The sequence below is a fragment of the Phalangium opilio genome, unplaced genomic scaffold, assembly GCF_054372755.1.
Source record: "Phalangium opilio isolate 3A_F unplaced genomic scaffold, DU_Popi_V2 ptg000662l_1, whole genome shotgun sequence".
Lineage (NCBI taxonomy): Eukaryota > Metazoa > Arthropoda > Arachnida > Opiliones > Phalangiidae > Phalangium > Phalangium opilio.
In genome coordinates this window covers 1,427,582-1,446,771 of record NW_028324246.1, presented here as the reverse complement: position 1 = coordinate 1,446,771, position 19,190 = coordinate 1,427,582, and the positions used below count along the sequence as shown (strand labels likewise).

Below are 19,190 nucleotides of genomic sequence, written 5' to 3'. Positions count from 1 at the left end.
AGACGTTTCTCGTAATCCTAGCCGATCGCCGGGTACATCTTAACCCTAACGATGATGGAGTAGAAGTCAACATTGCATTCTACGAACACTGCCCGGATATTACATATACGTTTGATCCGATTTGCCAACTGCGAAAGCGGTGACAGAAAGAAACACTCACATCGTAACACCCCTCAGTGACGCCATTGTCACACGGCGTATAACTTGAAGGTCATATTAGGCAATACAATATCACCAAAATCTTTATTTCCATTTAGGGATAAGTACGTACTAATAAATGAAAGCAACAGTAAATACAATGCACGTATATCATTTTGCTGGTTTCACATCAAACAATACATTAATACATAACCGATCTATTATTTTTTAAACAATTTAAATTTGGTAACTTACAAAAACAATTTATTAAAAGCTTTTACCGGATTTGACAAGAATATGTGCAACTAGCGTATAATGGTTGTGATTTAAACAAATTAACCGAAAACATAAATAGCGATGTGCCCTTCTTGGACATTTTAAATTAATCACAAAATAAGTTTATTATAGTTATCTTTCTTTGTTAACTTTCTAGTTTCTAAGGTGAGTGTAGCAAAATCGCATTTGAACTTTGAAATACACGTTACTTAACGCTTTTCGAGGCTTTATTTCGATTTAAAATAACGAATGATCTTACCAAAACAATTTAATTAAATCTTTCACTGAATTTGACAAGAATAAATTTATAATCTTAATGGTTCTGATTTATATAAATTATAAATTAATAGAAAATGTGAATAACGACGTGCCAGTCTTGGAAATTTTGAATCAATTAGTAAAATTAAGCGTGTTATAGCTAATCTTATCTATATTTAGCTGCAAGTAATATAAACTTATTCTTGGTAATGTAACGAGCAAAAAGGCACGCGCAATAGATTCTTATTTCTTGCAGGGGCAATTGTTGGTGGCGAGCTGATAACAAATATTTCTAGTGCAGAAATCTCCAGGATCTTTGTCCAAATTGAATTAATGTTGCGTTGTTTTATGCTCTTGTAAACTTTCTTCGGAATAAGCGGAAAATTCGCATAATTGGCATTTAATATTTGCAATGCACATTATGCTTTTCAAGGCTTTCTTTCGATTTAAAATAATAATCGCATCTGTCGCATCGAAGAAACTTGTCTTTAAGATGAGCGCATTTTTCGTGAACTAACATTTTCCGCTTGTAAACGGTTGTAAATCCGCATTTGGTGCAGGTTAACGATTCATGAGCGCGTTGGTGGGTTTTCATGCTATTCTTGACTTTCGTGGTAAAGTTACATTTGTCGCATGCTAACAATTTTAACGTATCGTGCTTTTGCGAGTGTTTTTCTAAACTCCAGTTATCTTTAGTACGAAAATCGCAGAATTGGCATTTGAACGGTCTATCCTCGGTGTGCGACCAATAGTGCTCTTTTAAATCATTGGCGAATGTTGTGGTAAAATCGCATTCTTCGCACTTCTTGAATATCTGGCGTTTCAAAATTGCCTTTTTCTTGGCAGCAACATTGCGGGTGTGGCTCGAATGAATCATCTGATGGACTTTGCTTTGGTGTAAAGATAAATGTTTCTTAAACTTTGTTGTAAAATTGCACCTATTGCATTTGTGTGGTCTCTCGTGAGAACATTTTCTCGTGTGCCGATCTAAAGTCCATATACGCTTTGTAGAAAAATCGCACAAATCACACTTGTACGGTTTTTCGTTAAAATGTACCACCTTGTGCTTATTTAAAGTGTATTTACGCTTTGCAGAAAAATGGCACAAATCACACTTGTACGGCTTATCGTTAGAATGTACCAACTTGTGCTGATCTAAAGTCCATTTACGCTTTGTAGAAAAATCGCACAAATCACACTTGTACGGTTTTTCGTTAGAATGTACTACCTTGTGCTTATTTAAATTGGCCTTAAGCTTTGCAGAAAAATCGCACAAATCACACTTGTACGGCTTATCGTTAGAATGTTCGATCTTGTGCTGAACTAAAACCAATTTACGCGTTGCAGAGAAATCGCAGAAACCGCATTTGTACGATTTTTCAACAGAATGTATAGATTTATGCGAATTTAAATAGCGTTTGCGTTTTGTAGAGTAATCGCACGAATCACACTTGTACGGCCTTTCGCTAGAATGTGTCAACATATGTTCGTGTAAATTCCATTTACGTCTTGCAGAAAAATCGCACAAATTACACTTGTGCGGCTTTTCGTCAAAATGTACCATCATATGTACAGATAAATTCCATTTACGCTTTGCTGAAAAATCGCACAAATCACACTTGTACGGTTTGACAGTCGAATGGACCACGGCGTGCTTTTTCAAGTAGAGTTTTCTTTTGGTTGAAAAATGGCATTGGTCACATTTGTGCAGATTATTTGGTTGGTGAGTTTCTTCGTGCGTCTTTAAATTTTTTCGTGCTTTGAAAGATTTATCGCATAATTGGCACCGGTACAGTTTTGCGTCGGAGTGAAAGGATCTATAATGGGGCTTCAAATTGAACTTGAGCTTTGTCGAAAAAGGGCAGTGTTCGCATTTGTACAGTTTCTCGGTCGAGTAAAGTCGCGTGCGATTTCTTAAAATCATTCGAGTCTCGCAAACCTTTGCGGGTTTACGGCAACTACGCGGGTTTTTGACCGAATTGCGTGTACCTCGCATTTTTAAACGATAATCGTAGTGTTCGGAAGCAAATAGTTTTTAATCCGAATCGAACCGTTTGTGCCTCTTGAAAACTAGTTAGGATGATAAATAAATGTTGTTTCAAATGGTTGTAAGGCAACCTTTTTGTAGACAGCTTGCCAGATTCGATTAAAGTTCTATTTTCCTCGCCAGTTCCTGTTCGAAGTCCAAGAAGAGATCCAATTACTCTGGTCACAATGGCCAAAATCCTGAAGAAGAAGAAAAAAAGTAATATTCAATAAAACACGCATTCAGTAATGTGAATTATTTATATAGGTAGAATCACTTGGGTTCGTCAGTAATTACCTTAATTCTAGTTAAGTCGTTTTTAGAAACGTTATTCATAAAAATCATTTTAAACTTTGCTATTGTTGACGTTTGACTTCTAGCGAACACCTTTTTTACAATTTTGATAAATTTAGGGTTTATAATGCCATTGATTCACAGTAAATGATAAGAAAACTCGCAATTGCGTGAACCTTTGGTGGAAGCCCTGCCATTGGGAGGATGGACGTTTCTCGAAACCCTAGCCGATCACCCCGTACATCTTAACCCTAACGATGATGATGGATTGGAGTAGGAGCCAATATTGCTTTCTTTGAACTTCGAACGCGGTCCGAATATTGCGAACACGTTTGCTCCGATTTGCCAACTGCGAACGCGGTGGCAGACACACCCAGACAGACACGTCCAGTGTAATGCCTCTCCGTGACGTCATATTCACTCGGAGAGGTAAAAAGAAATATAATTGATATTAATTATTTTAATCGTCATTAATGTACCTTAATTCTAGTTAAATCTTGTTAAGAAACGTTATTCTTAAAATCATTTTAAACATAGGTATTGTTGACGTTTGAATTGCAGCGTATGCCTCTTTAACAATTTTTGGAAATTTAGTGTATATGAGTTGGCCGATTCCCGATAAAGTATAAGAACTAGCGCAATTGCGTGAACCTTTGGTGGAAATCCCGTCTTAAGGAAGCTAGACGTTTCTCGTAATCCTAGCCGATCGCCGGGTACATCTTAACCCTAACGATGATGGAGTAGAAGTCAACATTGCATTCTACGAACACTGCCCGGATATTACATATACGTTTGATCCGATTTGCCAACTGCGAAAGCGGTGACAGAAAGAAACACTCACAGCGCAACATCTCTCAGTGACGCCAATGTTACACGGCGTATGACTTGAAGATCATATTAGGCAATACAATATCACCAAAATCTTTATTTCCATTTAGGGATACATACGTACTAATAAACGAAAGCAACAGTAAATACAATGCAAGTACATCATTTTTCTCGTTTTGCATCAAACAATACATCACCGTTACATTCTTTTTTAAACAATTTAAATTTGGTAACTTACAAAAACAATTTATTACAAGCTTTTACTCGATTTAACAAAGAATATGTGCAACTTGCGTATAATGGTTGAGATTTAAATAAATTAACTGAAAACATAAATAGCGATGTGCCCTTCTTGGACATTTTATATTAATTACAAAATAAGTTTATTATAGTTATCTTTCTTTGTTAACTTTCTAGTTTCTAAGGTAAGTGTAGAAAAATCGCATTTAAACTTTGAAATACACTAGCGCTTTTTGATTTTTTTTTCGATTTAAAATGATAATCTTACCAAAACAATTTATTTAAATCTTTTACTGAATTTGACAAGACTAGACTTATATATTTATATAAATTAACTGAAAAGGTGAATAACGATGTCCCCGTCTAGGACTCTAGTAATAAAATTAAGCGTGTTATATTTAATCTTATCTATATTAAGCTGCTGCAAGTAATATTAACCCATTCTTGGTAATGTAAAGATAAAAAGACACGCGCAAATGATTCTTATTACTTGCAGGGGCAATTGTTGGTGGCGAGCTGATAACAAATGTTTTTCGTACAGAAAGCACCAGGATCTTTGTCCAAATTGGAACAATGTTGCGTTGTTTTATGCTCTTGTAAACTTTCTTCGGAATAAGCGGAAAATTGGCATAAGTTGCATTTAATGTTTGCAATGCACCTTTCTTTATGCTTTTCAAGGCTTTCTTTCGATTTAAAATAATAATCGCATTTGTCGCATCGAAGAAACTTGTCTTTAATATGCGCGTATTTTTCGTGAACTAACATTTTCCGCTTGTAAACGGTTGTAAATCCGCATTTGGTGCAGGTTAACAATTCATGAGCGCGTTGGTGTTTTCGCATGCTTTTCTTGTTCTTTGTGGTAAAATCACATCGTTCGCACTTAATTATCTGGCGTTTCAAAATTGCTTTTTTCTTGGCAGCAACATTGCGGGTGTCGCTCGAATGAATTATCTGATGGACTTTGCTTTGGTGTAAAGATAAATGTTTCTTTAACTTTGTTGTAAAATTGCACCTATTGCATTTGTGTGGTCTCTCGTGAGAACATTTTCTCGTGTGCCGATCTAAAGTCCATTTACGCTTTGTAGAAAAATCGCACAAATCACACTTGTACGGTTTTTCGTTAGAATGTACTACCTTGTGCTTATTTAAAGTGTATTTACGCTTTGCAGAAAAATGGCACAAATCACACTTGTACGACTTTTCGTTAGAGTGTAACACTTTATGCAAATATAAATTGTATTTGTGCTTAGCAGAAAAAAAGCACAAATCACACTTGTACGGTTTATCGTTAGAATGTACCATCTTGTGCCGATCTACATCCCATTTACGCTTTGCAGAAAAATCGCACAAACGACACTTGTACGGCTTATCGTTAGAATGTGCCAACTTATGCTGATCTAAAGCGTATTGACGCTTTGTAGAAACATCGCACAAATCACTCTTGTACTGCTTTATGTTAGAATGTACCATCTTGTGCCGATCTATATTCCGCTTACGCTTTGCAGAAAAATCGCACAAACCACACTTGTACGGTTTTTCGTTAGAATGTACCAACTTGTGCCGATTTACAGTGAATTTTTGCTTTGCAGAAAAATCGCACAAACCGCACTTGTACGGCTTATCCTTAGAATGTACCAACTTATGCTGATCTAAATTCCATTTACGCTTTGTAGAAACATCGCACAAATCACACTTGTACTGCTTTTTGTTAGAATGTACCAACTTGTGCCGATTTACAGTGAATTTACGCTTTGCAGAAAAATCGCACAAATCACACTTGTACGGCTTATAGTTAGAATGTACCAACTTATGCTGATTTAAATTCCATTTACGCCTTGCAGAAAAATCGCACAAATCACACTTGTACGGCTTTTCGTTAGAATTTTCCATGATACGTTCAGGTAAACTTACGCTTTGCTGAAAAATCACACTTGTACGGTTTATCAATCGAGTGAACCAAGGCGTGTTTTTTCAAGTATATTTTTAAGTTTGGTGAGTTTCTTTGTGCGTGTTTAAATTTTTTTTTCTGCATTGAAGGATTTATGGCATAAATGGCACCGGTACAGTTTTGCGTTGGCGTGAAAGGATCTATAATGCGGCTTTAAATTGAACTTGCACTTTGTCGAAAAAGGGCAGTGTTCGCATTTGTGCAGTTTATCGGTAGAGTAAAGGAGCGTAAACCTTAGACCGTTTTAGGTTTATGGCAACTACGTGGTTTTTCAACCGAATTGCGTGCACCGCACACGTTTAGACGATAATTGTAGTGTTCGGGAGTAGTTAGTTTTCAATCCGAATTGAACCGTTTGTGCTTCTTAAATAATTTTCAATGACAAATAAATGTTCTCTCCTATTAATTACAGCATGCAACCTTCGTTTAATGTAAAGCCAATTCACGTTCGAAACCCACCAAGAGATCTAATTACTCTGGATAGAATCGTCAAAATTCTGAAAAAAATGTTATATTTTCAATAAAACAGGCATTCAGTAAACCTAATAAATAATTTATAGAATGAATAACTTAGGAATGATTTTTGAAACATTTTATCTTTACGACACCACCCCAACCCAACGTGATATATTTTTTTAAAACATTTAATATTTATTGCTTTAATTTGTAAAGTTTTTTTAAATCACGTGATGCGTTAATTTTTGCAGATGCAATGAATTTCTTTGCAAAGTTTCCAAGCGTGTTTACAATAGCGCAATGAATATTTAGACTTTGTATATCAGGGATCCATGTAATTTTAGAAGTAGGAATGGAGAACAGAGTAATCTGGGTGCGCGCGTCAAAGTCCCAGACCCCCTTCCACGGGACGGAGGGGGGATATGAAAGAAGAGGCGGGGTCATAGCGACAGAGGTAAAAAGGAATGGCGTATTTTTCGCCGTCCCCGTCAGCAACGTCATCAAAACGTAGAAAAAAATAAATGAGCCAATAAGATAATTTAAACTTTTCGTTACGTGTTGAAGGGAGGTGCTCTATACTGGGCTATGAGTCGGACTGAAGTAAATACTAACCGTTCTCCATTCCCACTTCTAAAATTAAATCAATCCCTGGTATACTTGAAAGATTTGGGGCAGTAAATTAAGTTTTCTCCTCAGCAACAGCCGCGGCTTCGGGCGCCATTTGTATGATGAGCACGACGTAAGTCAACAAGGCTCCACCCAGCGTTAATATAACACCTCGATCAATTTCGAAAAAGTTCCACCCAGTCAAGGCGACTTGCGGAGTAGCAAGTTGGTTGGTTAAAAGGCTAGCTTGACTATAAAATTCTTTGTTCCAAGCCTCTTGATTAACGGTCATCCGATGGACCAAGGGCAAACACTCGTGGGCATCTTCAGTCACTTGGGCGGCGTAAAAGGATATCGCCACGAACCATGACGTCATGTAAACGAGGTCCAGAGCTATTCCGCAAACGCTGTACATCTTGGTATCTGATTCCCCAACTCCGCCACCAAAAAGACCTGTATTTTCAAATCAAAACCTTATTATTGGTGGTCGAAATTCAATGCTGCTGGATAGCTACCCCTTCAATTATTAATTTTTAATTGCAATCATCATACAACGCGTTTCAACTAAAGGTTTTAACTGACAATATTGTGATGTCATTCATAGAATAAAGTGAGGCCAAAGGGATGAGGGTTAAGGTGGCTCCTCCCCTTTCGGACAAAATGGCGTCAAAGGTTATAAAGTGGTAGACTAGTGAGTGCGCCCGATTGGCTAGGTGGGGGCATGACGTTTAGCAGGGGAGATTATCAACACTTAATATCACTTCCTATTATAGCCTAAATTATATATTTGACGAACCTCTGGGAGCCCAGCGAAAAATTTTAATTCCTTTGTTTCCGGAATTATAGGATTTTATAGGGGAAAAAATAAGTTTTTATAGGAAAATATAGGAATAAAAATGATCATTTATAATACTATTTTAGCTTAAACTATACAGAAAAATCACATTGGATTTTACTTAGAAAAGAGGAACTTAATTTAAAAAAATCCTGAACAAACTTCGCAATTTCGGTGTCTAGTCAAATGCAATCTCGATAAAGAGCAACATTTATACTAAACTATACGAAAACTTCGGCTAAGTCAAAAATATAGGATATTATAGGTCCTTTCATGAAACTATACGATAATATAGGACAGATTTAAAAATATATGATTTCATAGGAATTATGGGACCGCTGGGCTCCCTGCAATGGTACAATTTCAACCATGACTTACGCGTAGCTTCGACACAAGCGGCCATCAAGTAACTGGAGTACCAAAGCATAACGGGACCAGAAAAAATCCCATCCATAAGTTCCACCACAGAGGCCAACTCGCAAAATCTCAGCCTATAATGTCGCACCGCGGAAGCCGTCAAAGACTTGACATTTTCCGAATCGTGTTTCAACATTTCATTAAAACGAACGAACTTTCCACAAGCCAGTGAGGAAAGACTGAGATACAAGTAAATCGGCATGATTAAATTGCCATGCATAAGAATTTGATGCAGCGCAGTATGGAACCAAGCTAGGGCGTAGTAAAATCCGTAGCAATCTCGAATCCTGGTCCCGTACCATTGTGACACACCGAAGGCTTTCAGATCTAATTCGGAATTGACTAGAGTAAATTCTAACAACGTTTTTAGGCTGACGAAAGACCAGCAGGTGATTGCGAGTTTGAAGGTGAGTTTGGTAATTTTGCTACTTTCATCCGATTCCCCAGGTAGTAAGTCCATCCATTTGATTAGTTCTTTTAAACGATGGACTCGAAGTAATAATACATCGCAAGTTACGGTTGCAGCCAAAGTTCTACCGAAATTGGAGGATGCAACCCAGAAATCATATTTTCTATAAGAATTTAGTTTCAATTAAAGAAATTAAGATTAAATTAGTTTGGTTTTACAGTGAATTTAGATGAAGAAAGCATTCCCAAGTCGCCATTACAACGCGATAAATATTTGAAAACTAAAGCCGAGAAAGTAGTTTCAAATTTTTCATAAGAACAATAATTTTCGTGGAATATGATTTTTTTAATATATTTCATCGTGATGTGGAAAACTAAATATGCCTGGGCAGTCAGTGTTTTTAAACAAGCAGAAATCCCAGCCAAAAATTATAGGATTTTATAGGAGAAAAAATGTGTTTCATAGGAAAATATAGGACTAAAACTGCTCATATATAATACTTAACTATTCTTAAACTATGCAGAAAAATCACAAAAAAAAATAATAAAGTGGATTTTACTTCGGTGTTTAGTCAAATGTGATCTCGATAAAAAGAGCTAAATTTTGATAAATCTGATGCTAAAATATACGAAAACTTGGACTAAGTCAAAAATATAGGATGAAATTATAAGATAATATAGGACAAGCTCAAAAATATAGAATATTATAGGAACTTCCATGAAATTAAATGATAATATAGGACAGATTCAAAAATATAGGATTTTTTAGGAATTATAGGACCACTGGGCTCCCTGTGAAAAGAATTTCAAGGAGCGAGGTGGCTCTCGTGGCACGTGACCGACTTGTTTTGGAGATTTTTCTTAGTCAAAATGAAACTTAAAGACACGGTTAGCTTTACTTTCTTCTGCTATCAAATTTCAAACTACAGTAAATTTTAAAGCTAAAATTTTTTATTTTTCATTTGAAAGTTCACCATAAATATTTCAAATTGAAACTACGTAGACAGCTACAATAATTAAAGCTGGTAAGAATAATTAAGGTTTCTCGAAGACGTCTACACGTCTCAGGCAGTGAGCACGTATAAGAAGGAGCGTCATAGAGCGAAGGTATCTATAACGGCACAACCCGGTATCTCTCTCACGCGCACCTAGCTCGGCGCACAGCCGAGGAGCCAGACGTCACGTGATCAGTTAAGAATACTGGCCGTAAACCAACCTCTCATATTTTTTTCATCTCTCTGTTGCCTCGATTGCCCATGTGCGGAACTCTGATACCGAGAAGGGGGCGGGCTGACGGAGCATTCGGTCTCTCCATCTCCAAGACTCCTCCTCATTCGTGCTCGCTGACGTCTGGCCTCAATGCGAAGATGAAAACAGAGAACTATAATATTCTATTGAACATCGAGAAGTACGAACTGACGTATTCGTCGAATAGGGGCTTATCTCTGCTGAGAGGGGCTCAACGCGTATATGAAACTTTAAAATTAGTTTATTACTAGCGTATCTTCTTTTAAAATTGTAGATGGTCACGAAAGTTTTCAATTTGAAATATTCATCGTTTTATTAAAATCTAGCGGGAAATTTTCCTTTAAAGTACCTAAGCCTTTGATAATAAGTTTGCCTCTTAACATCATAAGCTAATTATTAGATATGTTCCATAAGTATGACACTAGCCATTCTCATAATGCAAGAGACTTACGACTACACTCATATAATATCTCAAAAAAAAATTAGATTTTATTTTGAAATGAGGAACTTTATTATTAAAATCAGGGATAGATGTAATTGTAGAAGCAGGAATGGAGAACAGAGTAATCTGGGCGCGCGTCAAAGTCCCGGACCCCCTTCCCAGGGACTGAGGGGGGTATGAAAGAAGAGGCGGGTCATAGCGACAGAGGTAAAAATTAATTACGTATTTTTGCCGTCCCTGTCATCAAAACGTAGATTAAGCGAGCCAATAAGATAATTTAAACTTTTCGTTACGTACGTGTTGGAGGGAGGGGCTCTATACCGAGCTATGAGTCGGACTGAAGTAAATACTAACCGTTCTCCATTCCTGCTTCTAAAATTACATCTATCTCTGTTAAAATATGTAACAAACCGAGCTCCCAAATTTTGTGTGCCTATAGTCAAATGTAATCTCGATAAAAGAGCAAAATTTTGATACATTTGATGCTAAACTATACGAAAACTTCGACTAAGTCAAAAGTATGGGATATTATAGGACCTTTCATGAAATTATAGGATAATATAGAATATGTGCATAAATATAGGAATTATAGGACCGCTGGGCTCCCTGTTGTAGTCTGTACTATTCCTATAACAGCGCTTCACCAGGCGTCGCTTTACTTCGAATCTATGACCTACCTCCCTCACTTCATGACAAGCTCCAGTTTGTAACCAGTGACAACCTTATGAAACATATCTCATAAACTTATGATAAAATGAAAAGTGGTCAATAATTAACAAAGACGGGGGCTCTTGAGGGCAACCTTTGTTTCTTGGGAATACTTTATTTCTTACACAATTAACTATTAATTCTTACTTGAATCTGTAACGAGATCGAAACGTATTATGCAGCAGGTCCAAGTGCAACAGAATCAGAGCTAACATTTCCCATAACTGCAGCAATCTCCTGGTACAAGGAACGTAGTTAACTTTCGCCTGGTATTCTTTACTATTTCCAGTTGTATCCGTATCAACAAAGGTCGGATACTGGCCCAGAAACCGAAGGGAGTTTAAAATCCCTCTTAAATAATGCGAAGTTTTCTTATCAACGGTTCGCGTTTCTTCTTCGAAGGATTCGGTAGTCCAAACGGCTCTTACTTTCTTAACCTTTGACTTTTCCCGAAAAAAACCGCTTCTTCGCGAGTCCATCATGATAGGATGATGTTCAATGTTAATACTGAATCAAAATAGCAGCACTGATACGACGTTCTCTGACTAAACTCGGTTGGTTACTAAAGGGTTTTACATTTATCAAATCGCGAGAAAATACTCGAAGGTCATATTGTTTTCTTGTTTTTTTAATTTCACCAGAAGTATATAATACTTCTCTTCGAGAGAAGTGTCCGAGCACAAAGCGGCCGGGTAATTGTAATATGCTTCTTCCCAACCTCATTTTACATTTACTAAACCGAATCACGTACGCGATAAATAGTTCACTCATCATTACTATATCTATTAGCGCTTAACTATATTTGCCAAGGCGCACGCATGCGCTTGTGTGTTTTTGTCCCACGTCAAGACAATCAAGGTTTGTGGGTTCATTGCTAAGGATTTAGAATTCACCCTAGCATCTGAAGTTTGATGAGCGGGAGAGCGAACCAAAATGGGGCCCTCGCCTGGGAAGAATCATGTTACATAACTAAAGTAATAAGATGATACAGAGTGTCATCCTTCTTATATTATCCCCTTTCCGATTTTAGGTATTGCCTATATGTTAAATGATCATTTGGCTTTGGTATAGTTGAAATGGTGATACCTTTACGGCCATTTATTTTATAGGAAAAATGAATTTTCCAATTAAATCAATATAACGTTGTAAACGGTGGTACCACCCTTCAAATTTCTCCTTAACGATATTACGTCAGATTTCCCAGCTGTTGATTTCCCAAAATTGAATTATAATATAGTTTAAAGAAGAAATGCAAGGTAAAAATAATTTTTTCGCTATAAACATCGAGAACCAAAATAGTAAACAATTTCTAAATAGTATCCCCACAAGTTGAACTTTTGTAATATAGCACAAAATTTAAATTCCTTATATGAAAAGTAGTTTTTTTTTCGGAATTTTGGAATTTTATAGGAGAAATAATGTGGTTTTATACGAAAATATAGGTATAAAAATGCTCATGTATAATACCATAAGTTTATCATGCCTGATAAACTTATGATAATAATATTTTGGCTTAAACTATGTACAAAAACCTAAAAAAAAAAAGAAACAAATTGAATTTTACTTAGAAAAGAGGAACTTAATTAAAATATAACATATAAAAAATCATGAGCAAGGTCCACAATTTCGGTGTCTAGTCAAATGTGATCTCAATAAAATAGCAAAATTTTGATAAACTTGATGCTAAACTATAGGAAAACTTGGACTAAGTCAAAAATAAGGGATATTATAGGAGATTTCATGAAAGTATAGGATAATATAGGACAGGGTGAAAAATATATGATTTTACATCAATTATAGGACCCCTGGGCTCCCTGAGTGAAAAAGTCTATGGCCTCTTAAAGATTCCAAGTTGATGAAATCTATGAATTCTTGATAGACTTAATAGGTATTTAGGTATATAAGTATCATTTCTTCACCACAAAGCCACAAGAGCATGGAAAAAAATGTTTGTCAACAAGATAAGCTCGTTAGACATTTCCGCATATCACGTCTTTCGATGATACTCACTACCTCTTTCCGGTTATTAAGGACGTGCGCGAGAACGCGGTGTCCCATTCCCTTATTATTCCCATTCAATTCCCCTCATCCACTATAGCTCCCCTCCCGAATCTCATCTTCCTTAAGGACCACCTTATAACAAACAACAATCTGAAACACGATATACTTCAGAAGGAAAAAAATAAGAAACATTTTTTCCGTTGAGTTCAGGGCCTGCCATATTCCTTGTTTTTATCTACCATAAAGATAGGTTATGGGATGGGTATTAATGTGTGTATGTTTGTGACGTGTTTGTGGATGTGTGTGTGTGGAGCCTAGGAACACGAATAATAGAATCTTTCTACTCCACTATCATCGCTAGGGTTAAGAAATACGCGGCGATCGGCTAGGGTTATGAGAAACGGCTAGCCTCCCAATGGCAGGGCGTCCACCAAAGGTTCACGCAATTGCGGGTTTTCTTTTCATTTATTGTGAATCAATCGCTTTATATACCCTAAATTTCCAAAAATTGTTAAAGGGGCGTAGGCTTGAATTCAAACGTCAACAATAGCTATGTTTAAAATGATTTTAGGAATAAAGTTTCTTAAAACGATTTAACTATAATTAAGCTAAATTAATGACGATTATAACAATTAATATCAATTATATTTATTTAATTATATAAGAAAAACCTCTTAATTGCACGTCTCGACTCGGAGAGGTTAGTTTTGATTTCCCAACTTGTTTTTAGTTACCCTAACACTGCACGTAGATATTAATATTACTTCGTCGTAACGTTTCTTGTTTTTAACCAAAGAGGGAATTCGTTTAATTGACTCAATTTTTTTCCTTGCCACATCATTGTTTCGCGTATATAGGGTTATATCCATAGTGTATCTATATATATATATATATTAAGGGGAGTATAATGGAAACAATTTCGAAAGAAAAGAGAAAGGACAGTGGCTAATTTCGCATCGCTCGTAAAAGCAAAGAAACTCATTCGCTTGGAAAATCATTACCTTGGTTTGGATTTGGACAAATGACCCTGTATGGCAGGCAGGGCTCCTACCAAATCAAGGGGAGGGGGGGAAGGGACTTTTTATGATAAAAATAGGAACCAAAATTTTTAAAGTTAGAACCAAATCATTTTCTCTCGACGCTTAAAAATGTCGCACGATAAATTTGATTCTGCTGAAGGCGGGACTGTGGCACTACTACTACTACTACTACTACTACTACTACAGGGTAAGTCAAACTAATAGCCTTAAGGTAACAGCCAAGAGCAGCAAGCCCTGAAAATGTGGCAAAATTTAAATAAGTTTTAAATGGTTGTTGAACCTTTCTCTCCCTGCGCTCAACAATATCTATTTTGGAAGTCATGGAAGATGTAAAAGTTTAATTTTCAGGTCAACGTAAACGCGAGGGTTCTGGGAAAATTCATAGAGAGCAAAAATCTCTTGAATTGAGCGGCGTTGGCCGCGGCGGCAATAACGGGTTGCGAATTGAATACACATAAAAGCTTTTATGGGGGTAATTTGTTTTGCTTTCAGAGCACAGACTAAACTCCGCGCCTTCCTTGAATCAAACTTCCCGCGGGCTGCCCCAAAGATAAGTAGATATAGGACGACAAGCAAACAATATGCACCACCGCAAAGGTCCCTTGAGACCATCGTTCCCTTCTCATTGGAATTTATATATAACACCATAAGTTCATAAGATATGTTCCATAAGTTTGTCACTGGTTACAAACTGGAGCTTGTTTTGAAGTGAGGGAGGTAGGTCATAGAATCGAGGTAAAGCGACGCCTGGTGAGGAACTGCATATCAAAGGCTTAGTAATATGAAGATGGAAGTCCTGCAAAATTAACCGAGTGTAGGACTTCAATTCTCGCTTCCGTCGTTCTCGAACTAGCTCGAGGTGTAAGTCTCTAGCATTACGATGTAGAGTAGTGTCATACTTACAGAACATATCTTATAAACTTATGATAACACTTAAGGGTGTCCGTCATGCAATTGAACTAAAAATTATGGAACACATTTTGATTATGTATATTGAGCTAGAATAGAGATTTTTCTTAGGTTATAATTTAAAAGCCACTGATTGGCTGATATACGTATTAAAGAGAAAGGGAGTGGCTTATACGAAAGGGTTAGAGTCCGCCCGTTACGCGTTTCTTTAAAATAAACTCAAGGAAACTTTAATTGCTCTCGTTAATATTGCAGATAAAAACATGATTCCAATTAATTAATTAAAAAAGAAAAAAATTCTAGCCAACGGTATACTTTTAAATGAATGGTACTCTTAAACTGTCCACGAAATAGCCGTTAAATTGTTTAAAATATCTCTTCAATGCAATGAGAAATTAAGAGTAGTTATCACATTACTTGGGAATTCCCATGATTACTTTGCTTATCTTTAATGTCGCAATCTTTCATCAAAGTCTTTGTATAGTGTTTTTAAGTTTCTTTAATGACATACAGGAAGTGCTATTCCCAGCAGACCTTCGAAAGCCCAACGAGGGGGAAAATTCGACTTTTGTTAAAAAAAAAAACCACCTCAGAATGGCTCCCAACCCTTACGCCCTTACTACCTAGGAACGGAGAATGCGTTGGCGTTCATATAGAGCCGCGTTGAATGTAAACCAATATTCCACAGTGGCCAGGAGCAGCCTACATTCTTCTTACCTCTTTATCCCTATAACCCGAGGGGCTATCCACTACCAAAAAGCTTTCAACCATCTTATCAAGAGGGGGAGTAGAAAGATTGTATACAGTGTTCTCGCTCTGAAAGTTTTCCTCTAAGCTTCCGGTATGCGCGCGCATCAGCCGGGAAATAAGTACAGGACACTAGACATGTCCAATAATATTTTAAAATGTCATATAAGGGGGTCACTGGACATTTTGATCAATAAATTTTTATGAAGTTTTGATAGCTTAACTGTGAAGATGCGACACTATTTTTGCAATAATACTTTTTCATTCACACTGCAATGGACAATGTCCCATAAATTTTCCCTGAACACATGTCCTATAAGAAATTTTTCTAGTGTCCGGCCCTGTGCGTACAGCGGTTTTCCCATCCCTATAGTGGTCTATCAGATCCATAGTATCAGAAGTATATAATACTTCTCTTCGAGAGAAGTGTACCACAAAGCGGGGTAAGTGTAACGTCATTCTTCCCAACATCATTTTACATTTGGAGTGTTCAAGGTTACTAAACCGAATCACATACTCCATGTAAATAGTTCCCTCATCATTACTCTATTAGCGCTTAACTATTTGCCAAGGCGCATGCGCTTGTGTGTTTTTGTCCCCCCATGTCAAGACAATCAAGATTTGTGGGTTGATTGCTGAGGATTTTGTAAATACCAAACAGTTATAGAATGCACCCTAGCACGGTGCGATGCCCATCTGAAGTTTGATGAGCGGGAGAGCAAACAAAAAGGGTAGGGTCAGCCTGGGAAGAATCATGAATTACATAACTGAAGTATTAAGAGGATACAGAGTGTCATCCTTCTTCTATTATCCCCTTCTGATAGTATAGATCGTAAAAGCAGTAGAAAAGTTTCCCCCTCCTTTCAACAATTCCGCCAATTATTGGATAATCCATAAGTGCTTCTAAAATTACTATCAGCGCCCCTTCGGATTTCACATAGAGGTATATAGGGAAAAGACGCGTGATTCGAGCGAAAATTTCTCGGCATTCTCTCTCCCATCCTTTGAGGATTTGCTGTATATGGCAACTTTGTACATTTCTGCCTACATTTGGCATTCTTGGAGAAGAAATCAAAAAGAAGGGCGTACTTCGATCTTCCCTACATTCCTTTATTTTCAACTCACAAAAAAAGACTAGAGCATGCACCTTGGCAAATAGTTAAGCAGCGCTAATAGAGTATTGATAAGGGAACTATTTATCGCGTATGTGATTCGGTTTAGTAACTTTCAACACTCCAAATATAAAATGATGTTGGGACGAATCATGTCACAATTACCCCACCGCTTTGTGGTTGGTACACTTCTTTCGAAGTCAATTATTATATCCTTCTGCTAAAATCCAATATGGAATTTAACCCTAGTTGGTGACCTTCAAATTATAGCCGAGAATAATCTGTAGACTATTTTATTTAATGAGTAAAATTATACCGGGTGTTAAAAAAATTATTGTTTGACGAAACTGAAAGAGAAAGATTTCTAATTTAATTAGGGGGTCATCCCTAAAATACTCCAATCTTAACTTGAAACAGTGGCCCAGACGTCAAAATATCATATAAGTTTCATTTTCGACTCAAAATCACACAAAGAACATCCCCCTCAATTTATGGATGCAGACTTTCTAAGCTTGGTCTAGGAAGGGATATCCACACTAAGTCAACTCGCGACTTATTTACAGGTGGGTCCCTTTACAATGCATAGAGGGGTGGTGGCTAGCCCCTATGCCACAGCTAACCTACAACGCCCTACACTAACTATTACCGTTAACCTCTGCAAGTTTTGATGGAAAGGAGAAACCGGGTTAGACCGCGGAGGAAAACTCCTTTTAACAAGCGGGGAGAGAACTTGCAAACTCTACGCAGAAGGATTTCTTCCCAGATTTTCACCCGGTGCCACAGTCCGGGATCGAACCCGGGATCCTTTTGCTGCGAGGCGAAAGCGCTAACCGCTACGCCACCCCACTTCTTATCAGAAACACCCTGTACATAAAAATATCTTTTCTGATCTATTGACTGAAAACACTTCTATAACCAAAGATGGACGCATCCTACGCGTTTTATACCGAATTTGACAAGAAAAACATAGGCTTTTATCATTTTCCAAGCGAATAGTCAAAGTAAACTTCTGTAAATACATTGTGTTTGACAAGATTGCAGAGAGCTTTTGGCAAGATATCATTTCTGTAAAGAATTATTTCAAGTACAAATCGGGTTCTCTGTTTGTTTCTCAAAAGTTATTGGTTGAATGAATTCTAGAGTTATTTTATAACCAAATTCTTATTTGTTCCTATATGATATTTCATTGGCGCCCTTTTGTCCTAAATTTACTACACTTTAGCGCCAAAACCTTTCAATACGGTCATAGCGACATCTGTTGGAGACCCTAAAAACGCGGGAAAACATATACGCTACGCAACGCGCTGATGTTGAACTTTCCCAGGTCTTACCAGCAAGTATAAAACCTAAATAGTGATTAACCACTAATAACAAGCTAGTAGACAGAATTTATCACACTTTCAAACAAGCTACTACATTTGATTTCTTTTGTATAAGCACAAACTGAGATTGAAATGACAAGTGAAAAGTTGCCAGTTGCCTACTTAACATTCAGTTATATTCAAGAATAATAAGCAAAACCTGCACCATGCCAGAAGGATGGTCCACTTCAAAACATGTCCTTGTAATATTAATTTAAAGATGCAAAGTAGAGAACACTTCCCTCCCCATTCAACTAAAATACAACCCTGAATGAACTGGTCAGTTTATCCATTTAGATCTTACGTGGAGATAATTAACCATGTTCAGCTACTTCTGTGACAGAAACTAGTAAACTACCCGTTTACGCGCATTGAGTTTGAAGTAAGGTTTAAGTATAATTTTGGCCAACTCAATGGTACCAAGACGGTACTCAGATGTTCATTGACACTAAATACACTCCTCCTACTATTGTGAAGAATAGGCCTAATCTATTATTTATATTATAATTATACCTACCTTTGGAAGAAAGTCCTCCAACATAAAGTAATTCACTTATTTGAACACACGCAGTACGTAGAATAGTTCAGTAAATCCTTGATGTTCAAAGCACAAAACCGTAACAATGAATGTTGAGTTACCCAAACTAGACTAGACAAGTTGAAGCAATGGCCGACGCCCTTCCCTTCTACGAATGTTCCGTTGGATTTGAAAAGTTCTCAACTACTATATTTTTTAATGTAACATGTTTCTGATTAAAAGCCATAAAAAATAATATGGGATTTGCTGGAAATTAAAATTTATATCATACTTAAATATAAACAAGTTGATTTCATTTGGATTAGACCGACAGCACACAACTCATTGGTTTCGCGAAAACCAAAACTAACAAGA

At 36.9% G+C, this 19,190-nt stretch overlaps 3 protein-coding genes across 3 annotated transcripts; all 3 read right to left on the bottom strand.

Moving 5' to 3' along the window:
* Positions 1-231: 231 nt before the first annotated feature.
* LOC149588275 (uncharacterized) lies at positions 232-19,173 on the bottom strand. Its single transcript, XM_089862916.1, has 2 exons — positions 18,816-19,173; positions 232-2,898 (listed from the first exon to the last, which is right to left on the bottom strand). The coding sequence occupies exon 2, from the start codon at positions 2,666-2,668 to the stop codon at positions 1,073-1,075; it is 1,596 nt and encodes a 531-aa protein (XP_089719042.1). The 5' UTR covers positions 2,669-2,898; positions 18,816-19,173; the 3' UTR covers positions 232-1,072.
* LOC149588277 (gustatory receptor for sugar taste 64f-like) lies at positions 7,082-8,706 on the bottom strand. The gene is made up of 2 exons (XM_089862917.1): positions 8,284-8,706; positions 7,082-7,523 (listed from the first exon to the last, which is right to left on the bottom strand). The coding sequence occupies exons 1-2, from the start codon at positions 8,540-8,542 to the stop codon at positions 7,144-7,146; spliced, it is 639 nt and encodes a 212-aa protein (XP_089719043.1). The 5' UTR covers positions 8,543-8,706; the 3' UTR covers positions 7,082-7,143.
* On the bottom strand, positions 8,644-11,607 carry LOC149588276 (uncharacterized). The gene is made up of 3 exons (XM_089862897.1): positions 11,276-11,607; positions 8,699-8,894; positions 8,644-8,649 (listed from the first exon to the last, which is right to left on the bottom strand). The coding sequence occupies exons 1-3, from the start codon at positions 11,605-11,607 to the stop codon at positions 8,644-8,646; spliced, it is 534 nt and encodes a 177-aa protein (XP_089719023.1).
* Positions 19,174-19,190: the final 17 nt, after the last annotated feature.

Excerpts from the sequence above, each read along its gene's own strand:
- LOC149588275 (XM_089862916.1), bottom strand. The coding sequence starts at position 2,668 with ATGCGAGGTACACGCAATTCGGTCAAAAACCCGCGTAGTTGCCGTAAA.
- LOC149588277 (XM_089862917.1), bottom strand. The coding sequence starts at position 8,542 with ATGCATGGCAATTTAATCATGCCGATTTACTTGTATCTCAGTCTTTCC. Across the intron at positions 7,524-8,283 it reads CGCTTGTGTCGAAGCTACGC|GTCTTTTTGGTGGCGGAGTT; the intron begins GTAAGTCATGGT and ends TTGAAAATACAG.
- LOC149588276 (XM_089862897.1), bottom strand. The coding sequence starts at position 11,607 with ATGGACTCGCGAAGAAGCGGTTTTTTTCGGGAAAAGTCAAAGGTTAAG. Across the intron at positions 8,895-11,275 it reads CGATCTCGTTACAGATTCAA|AAAATATGATTTCTGGGTTG; the intron begins GTAAGAATTAAT and ends AAATTCTTATAG.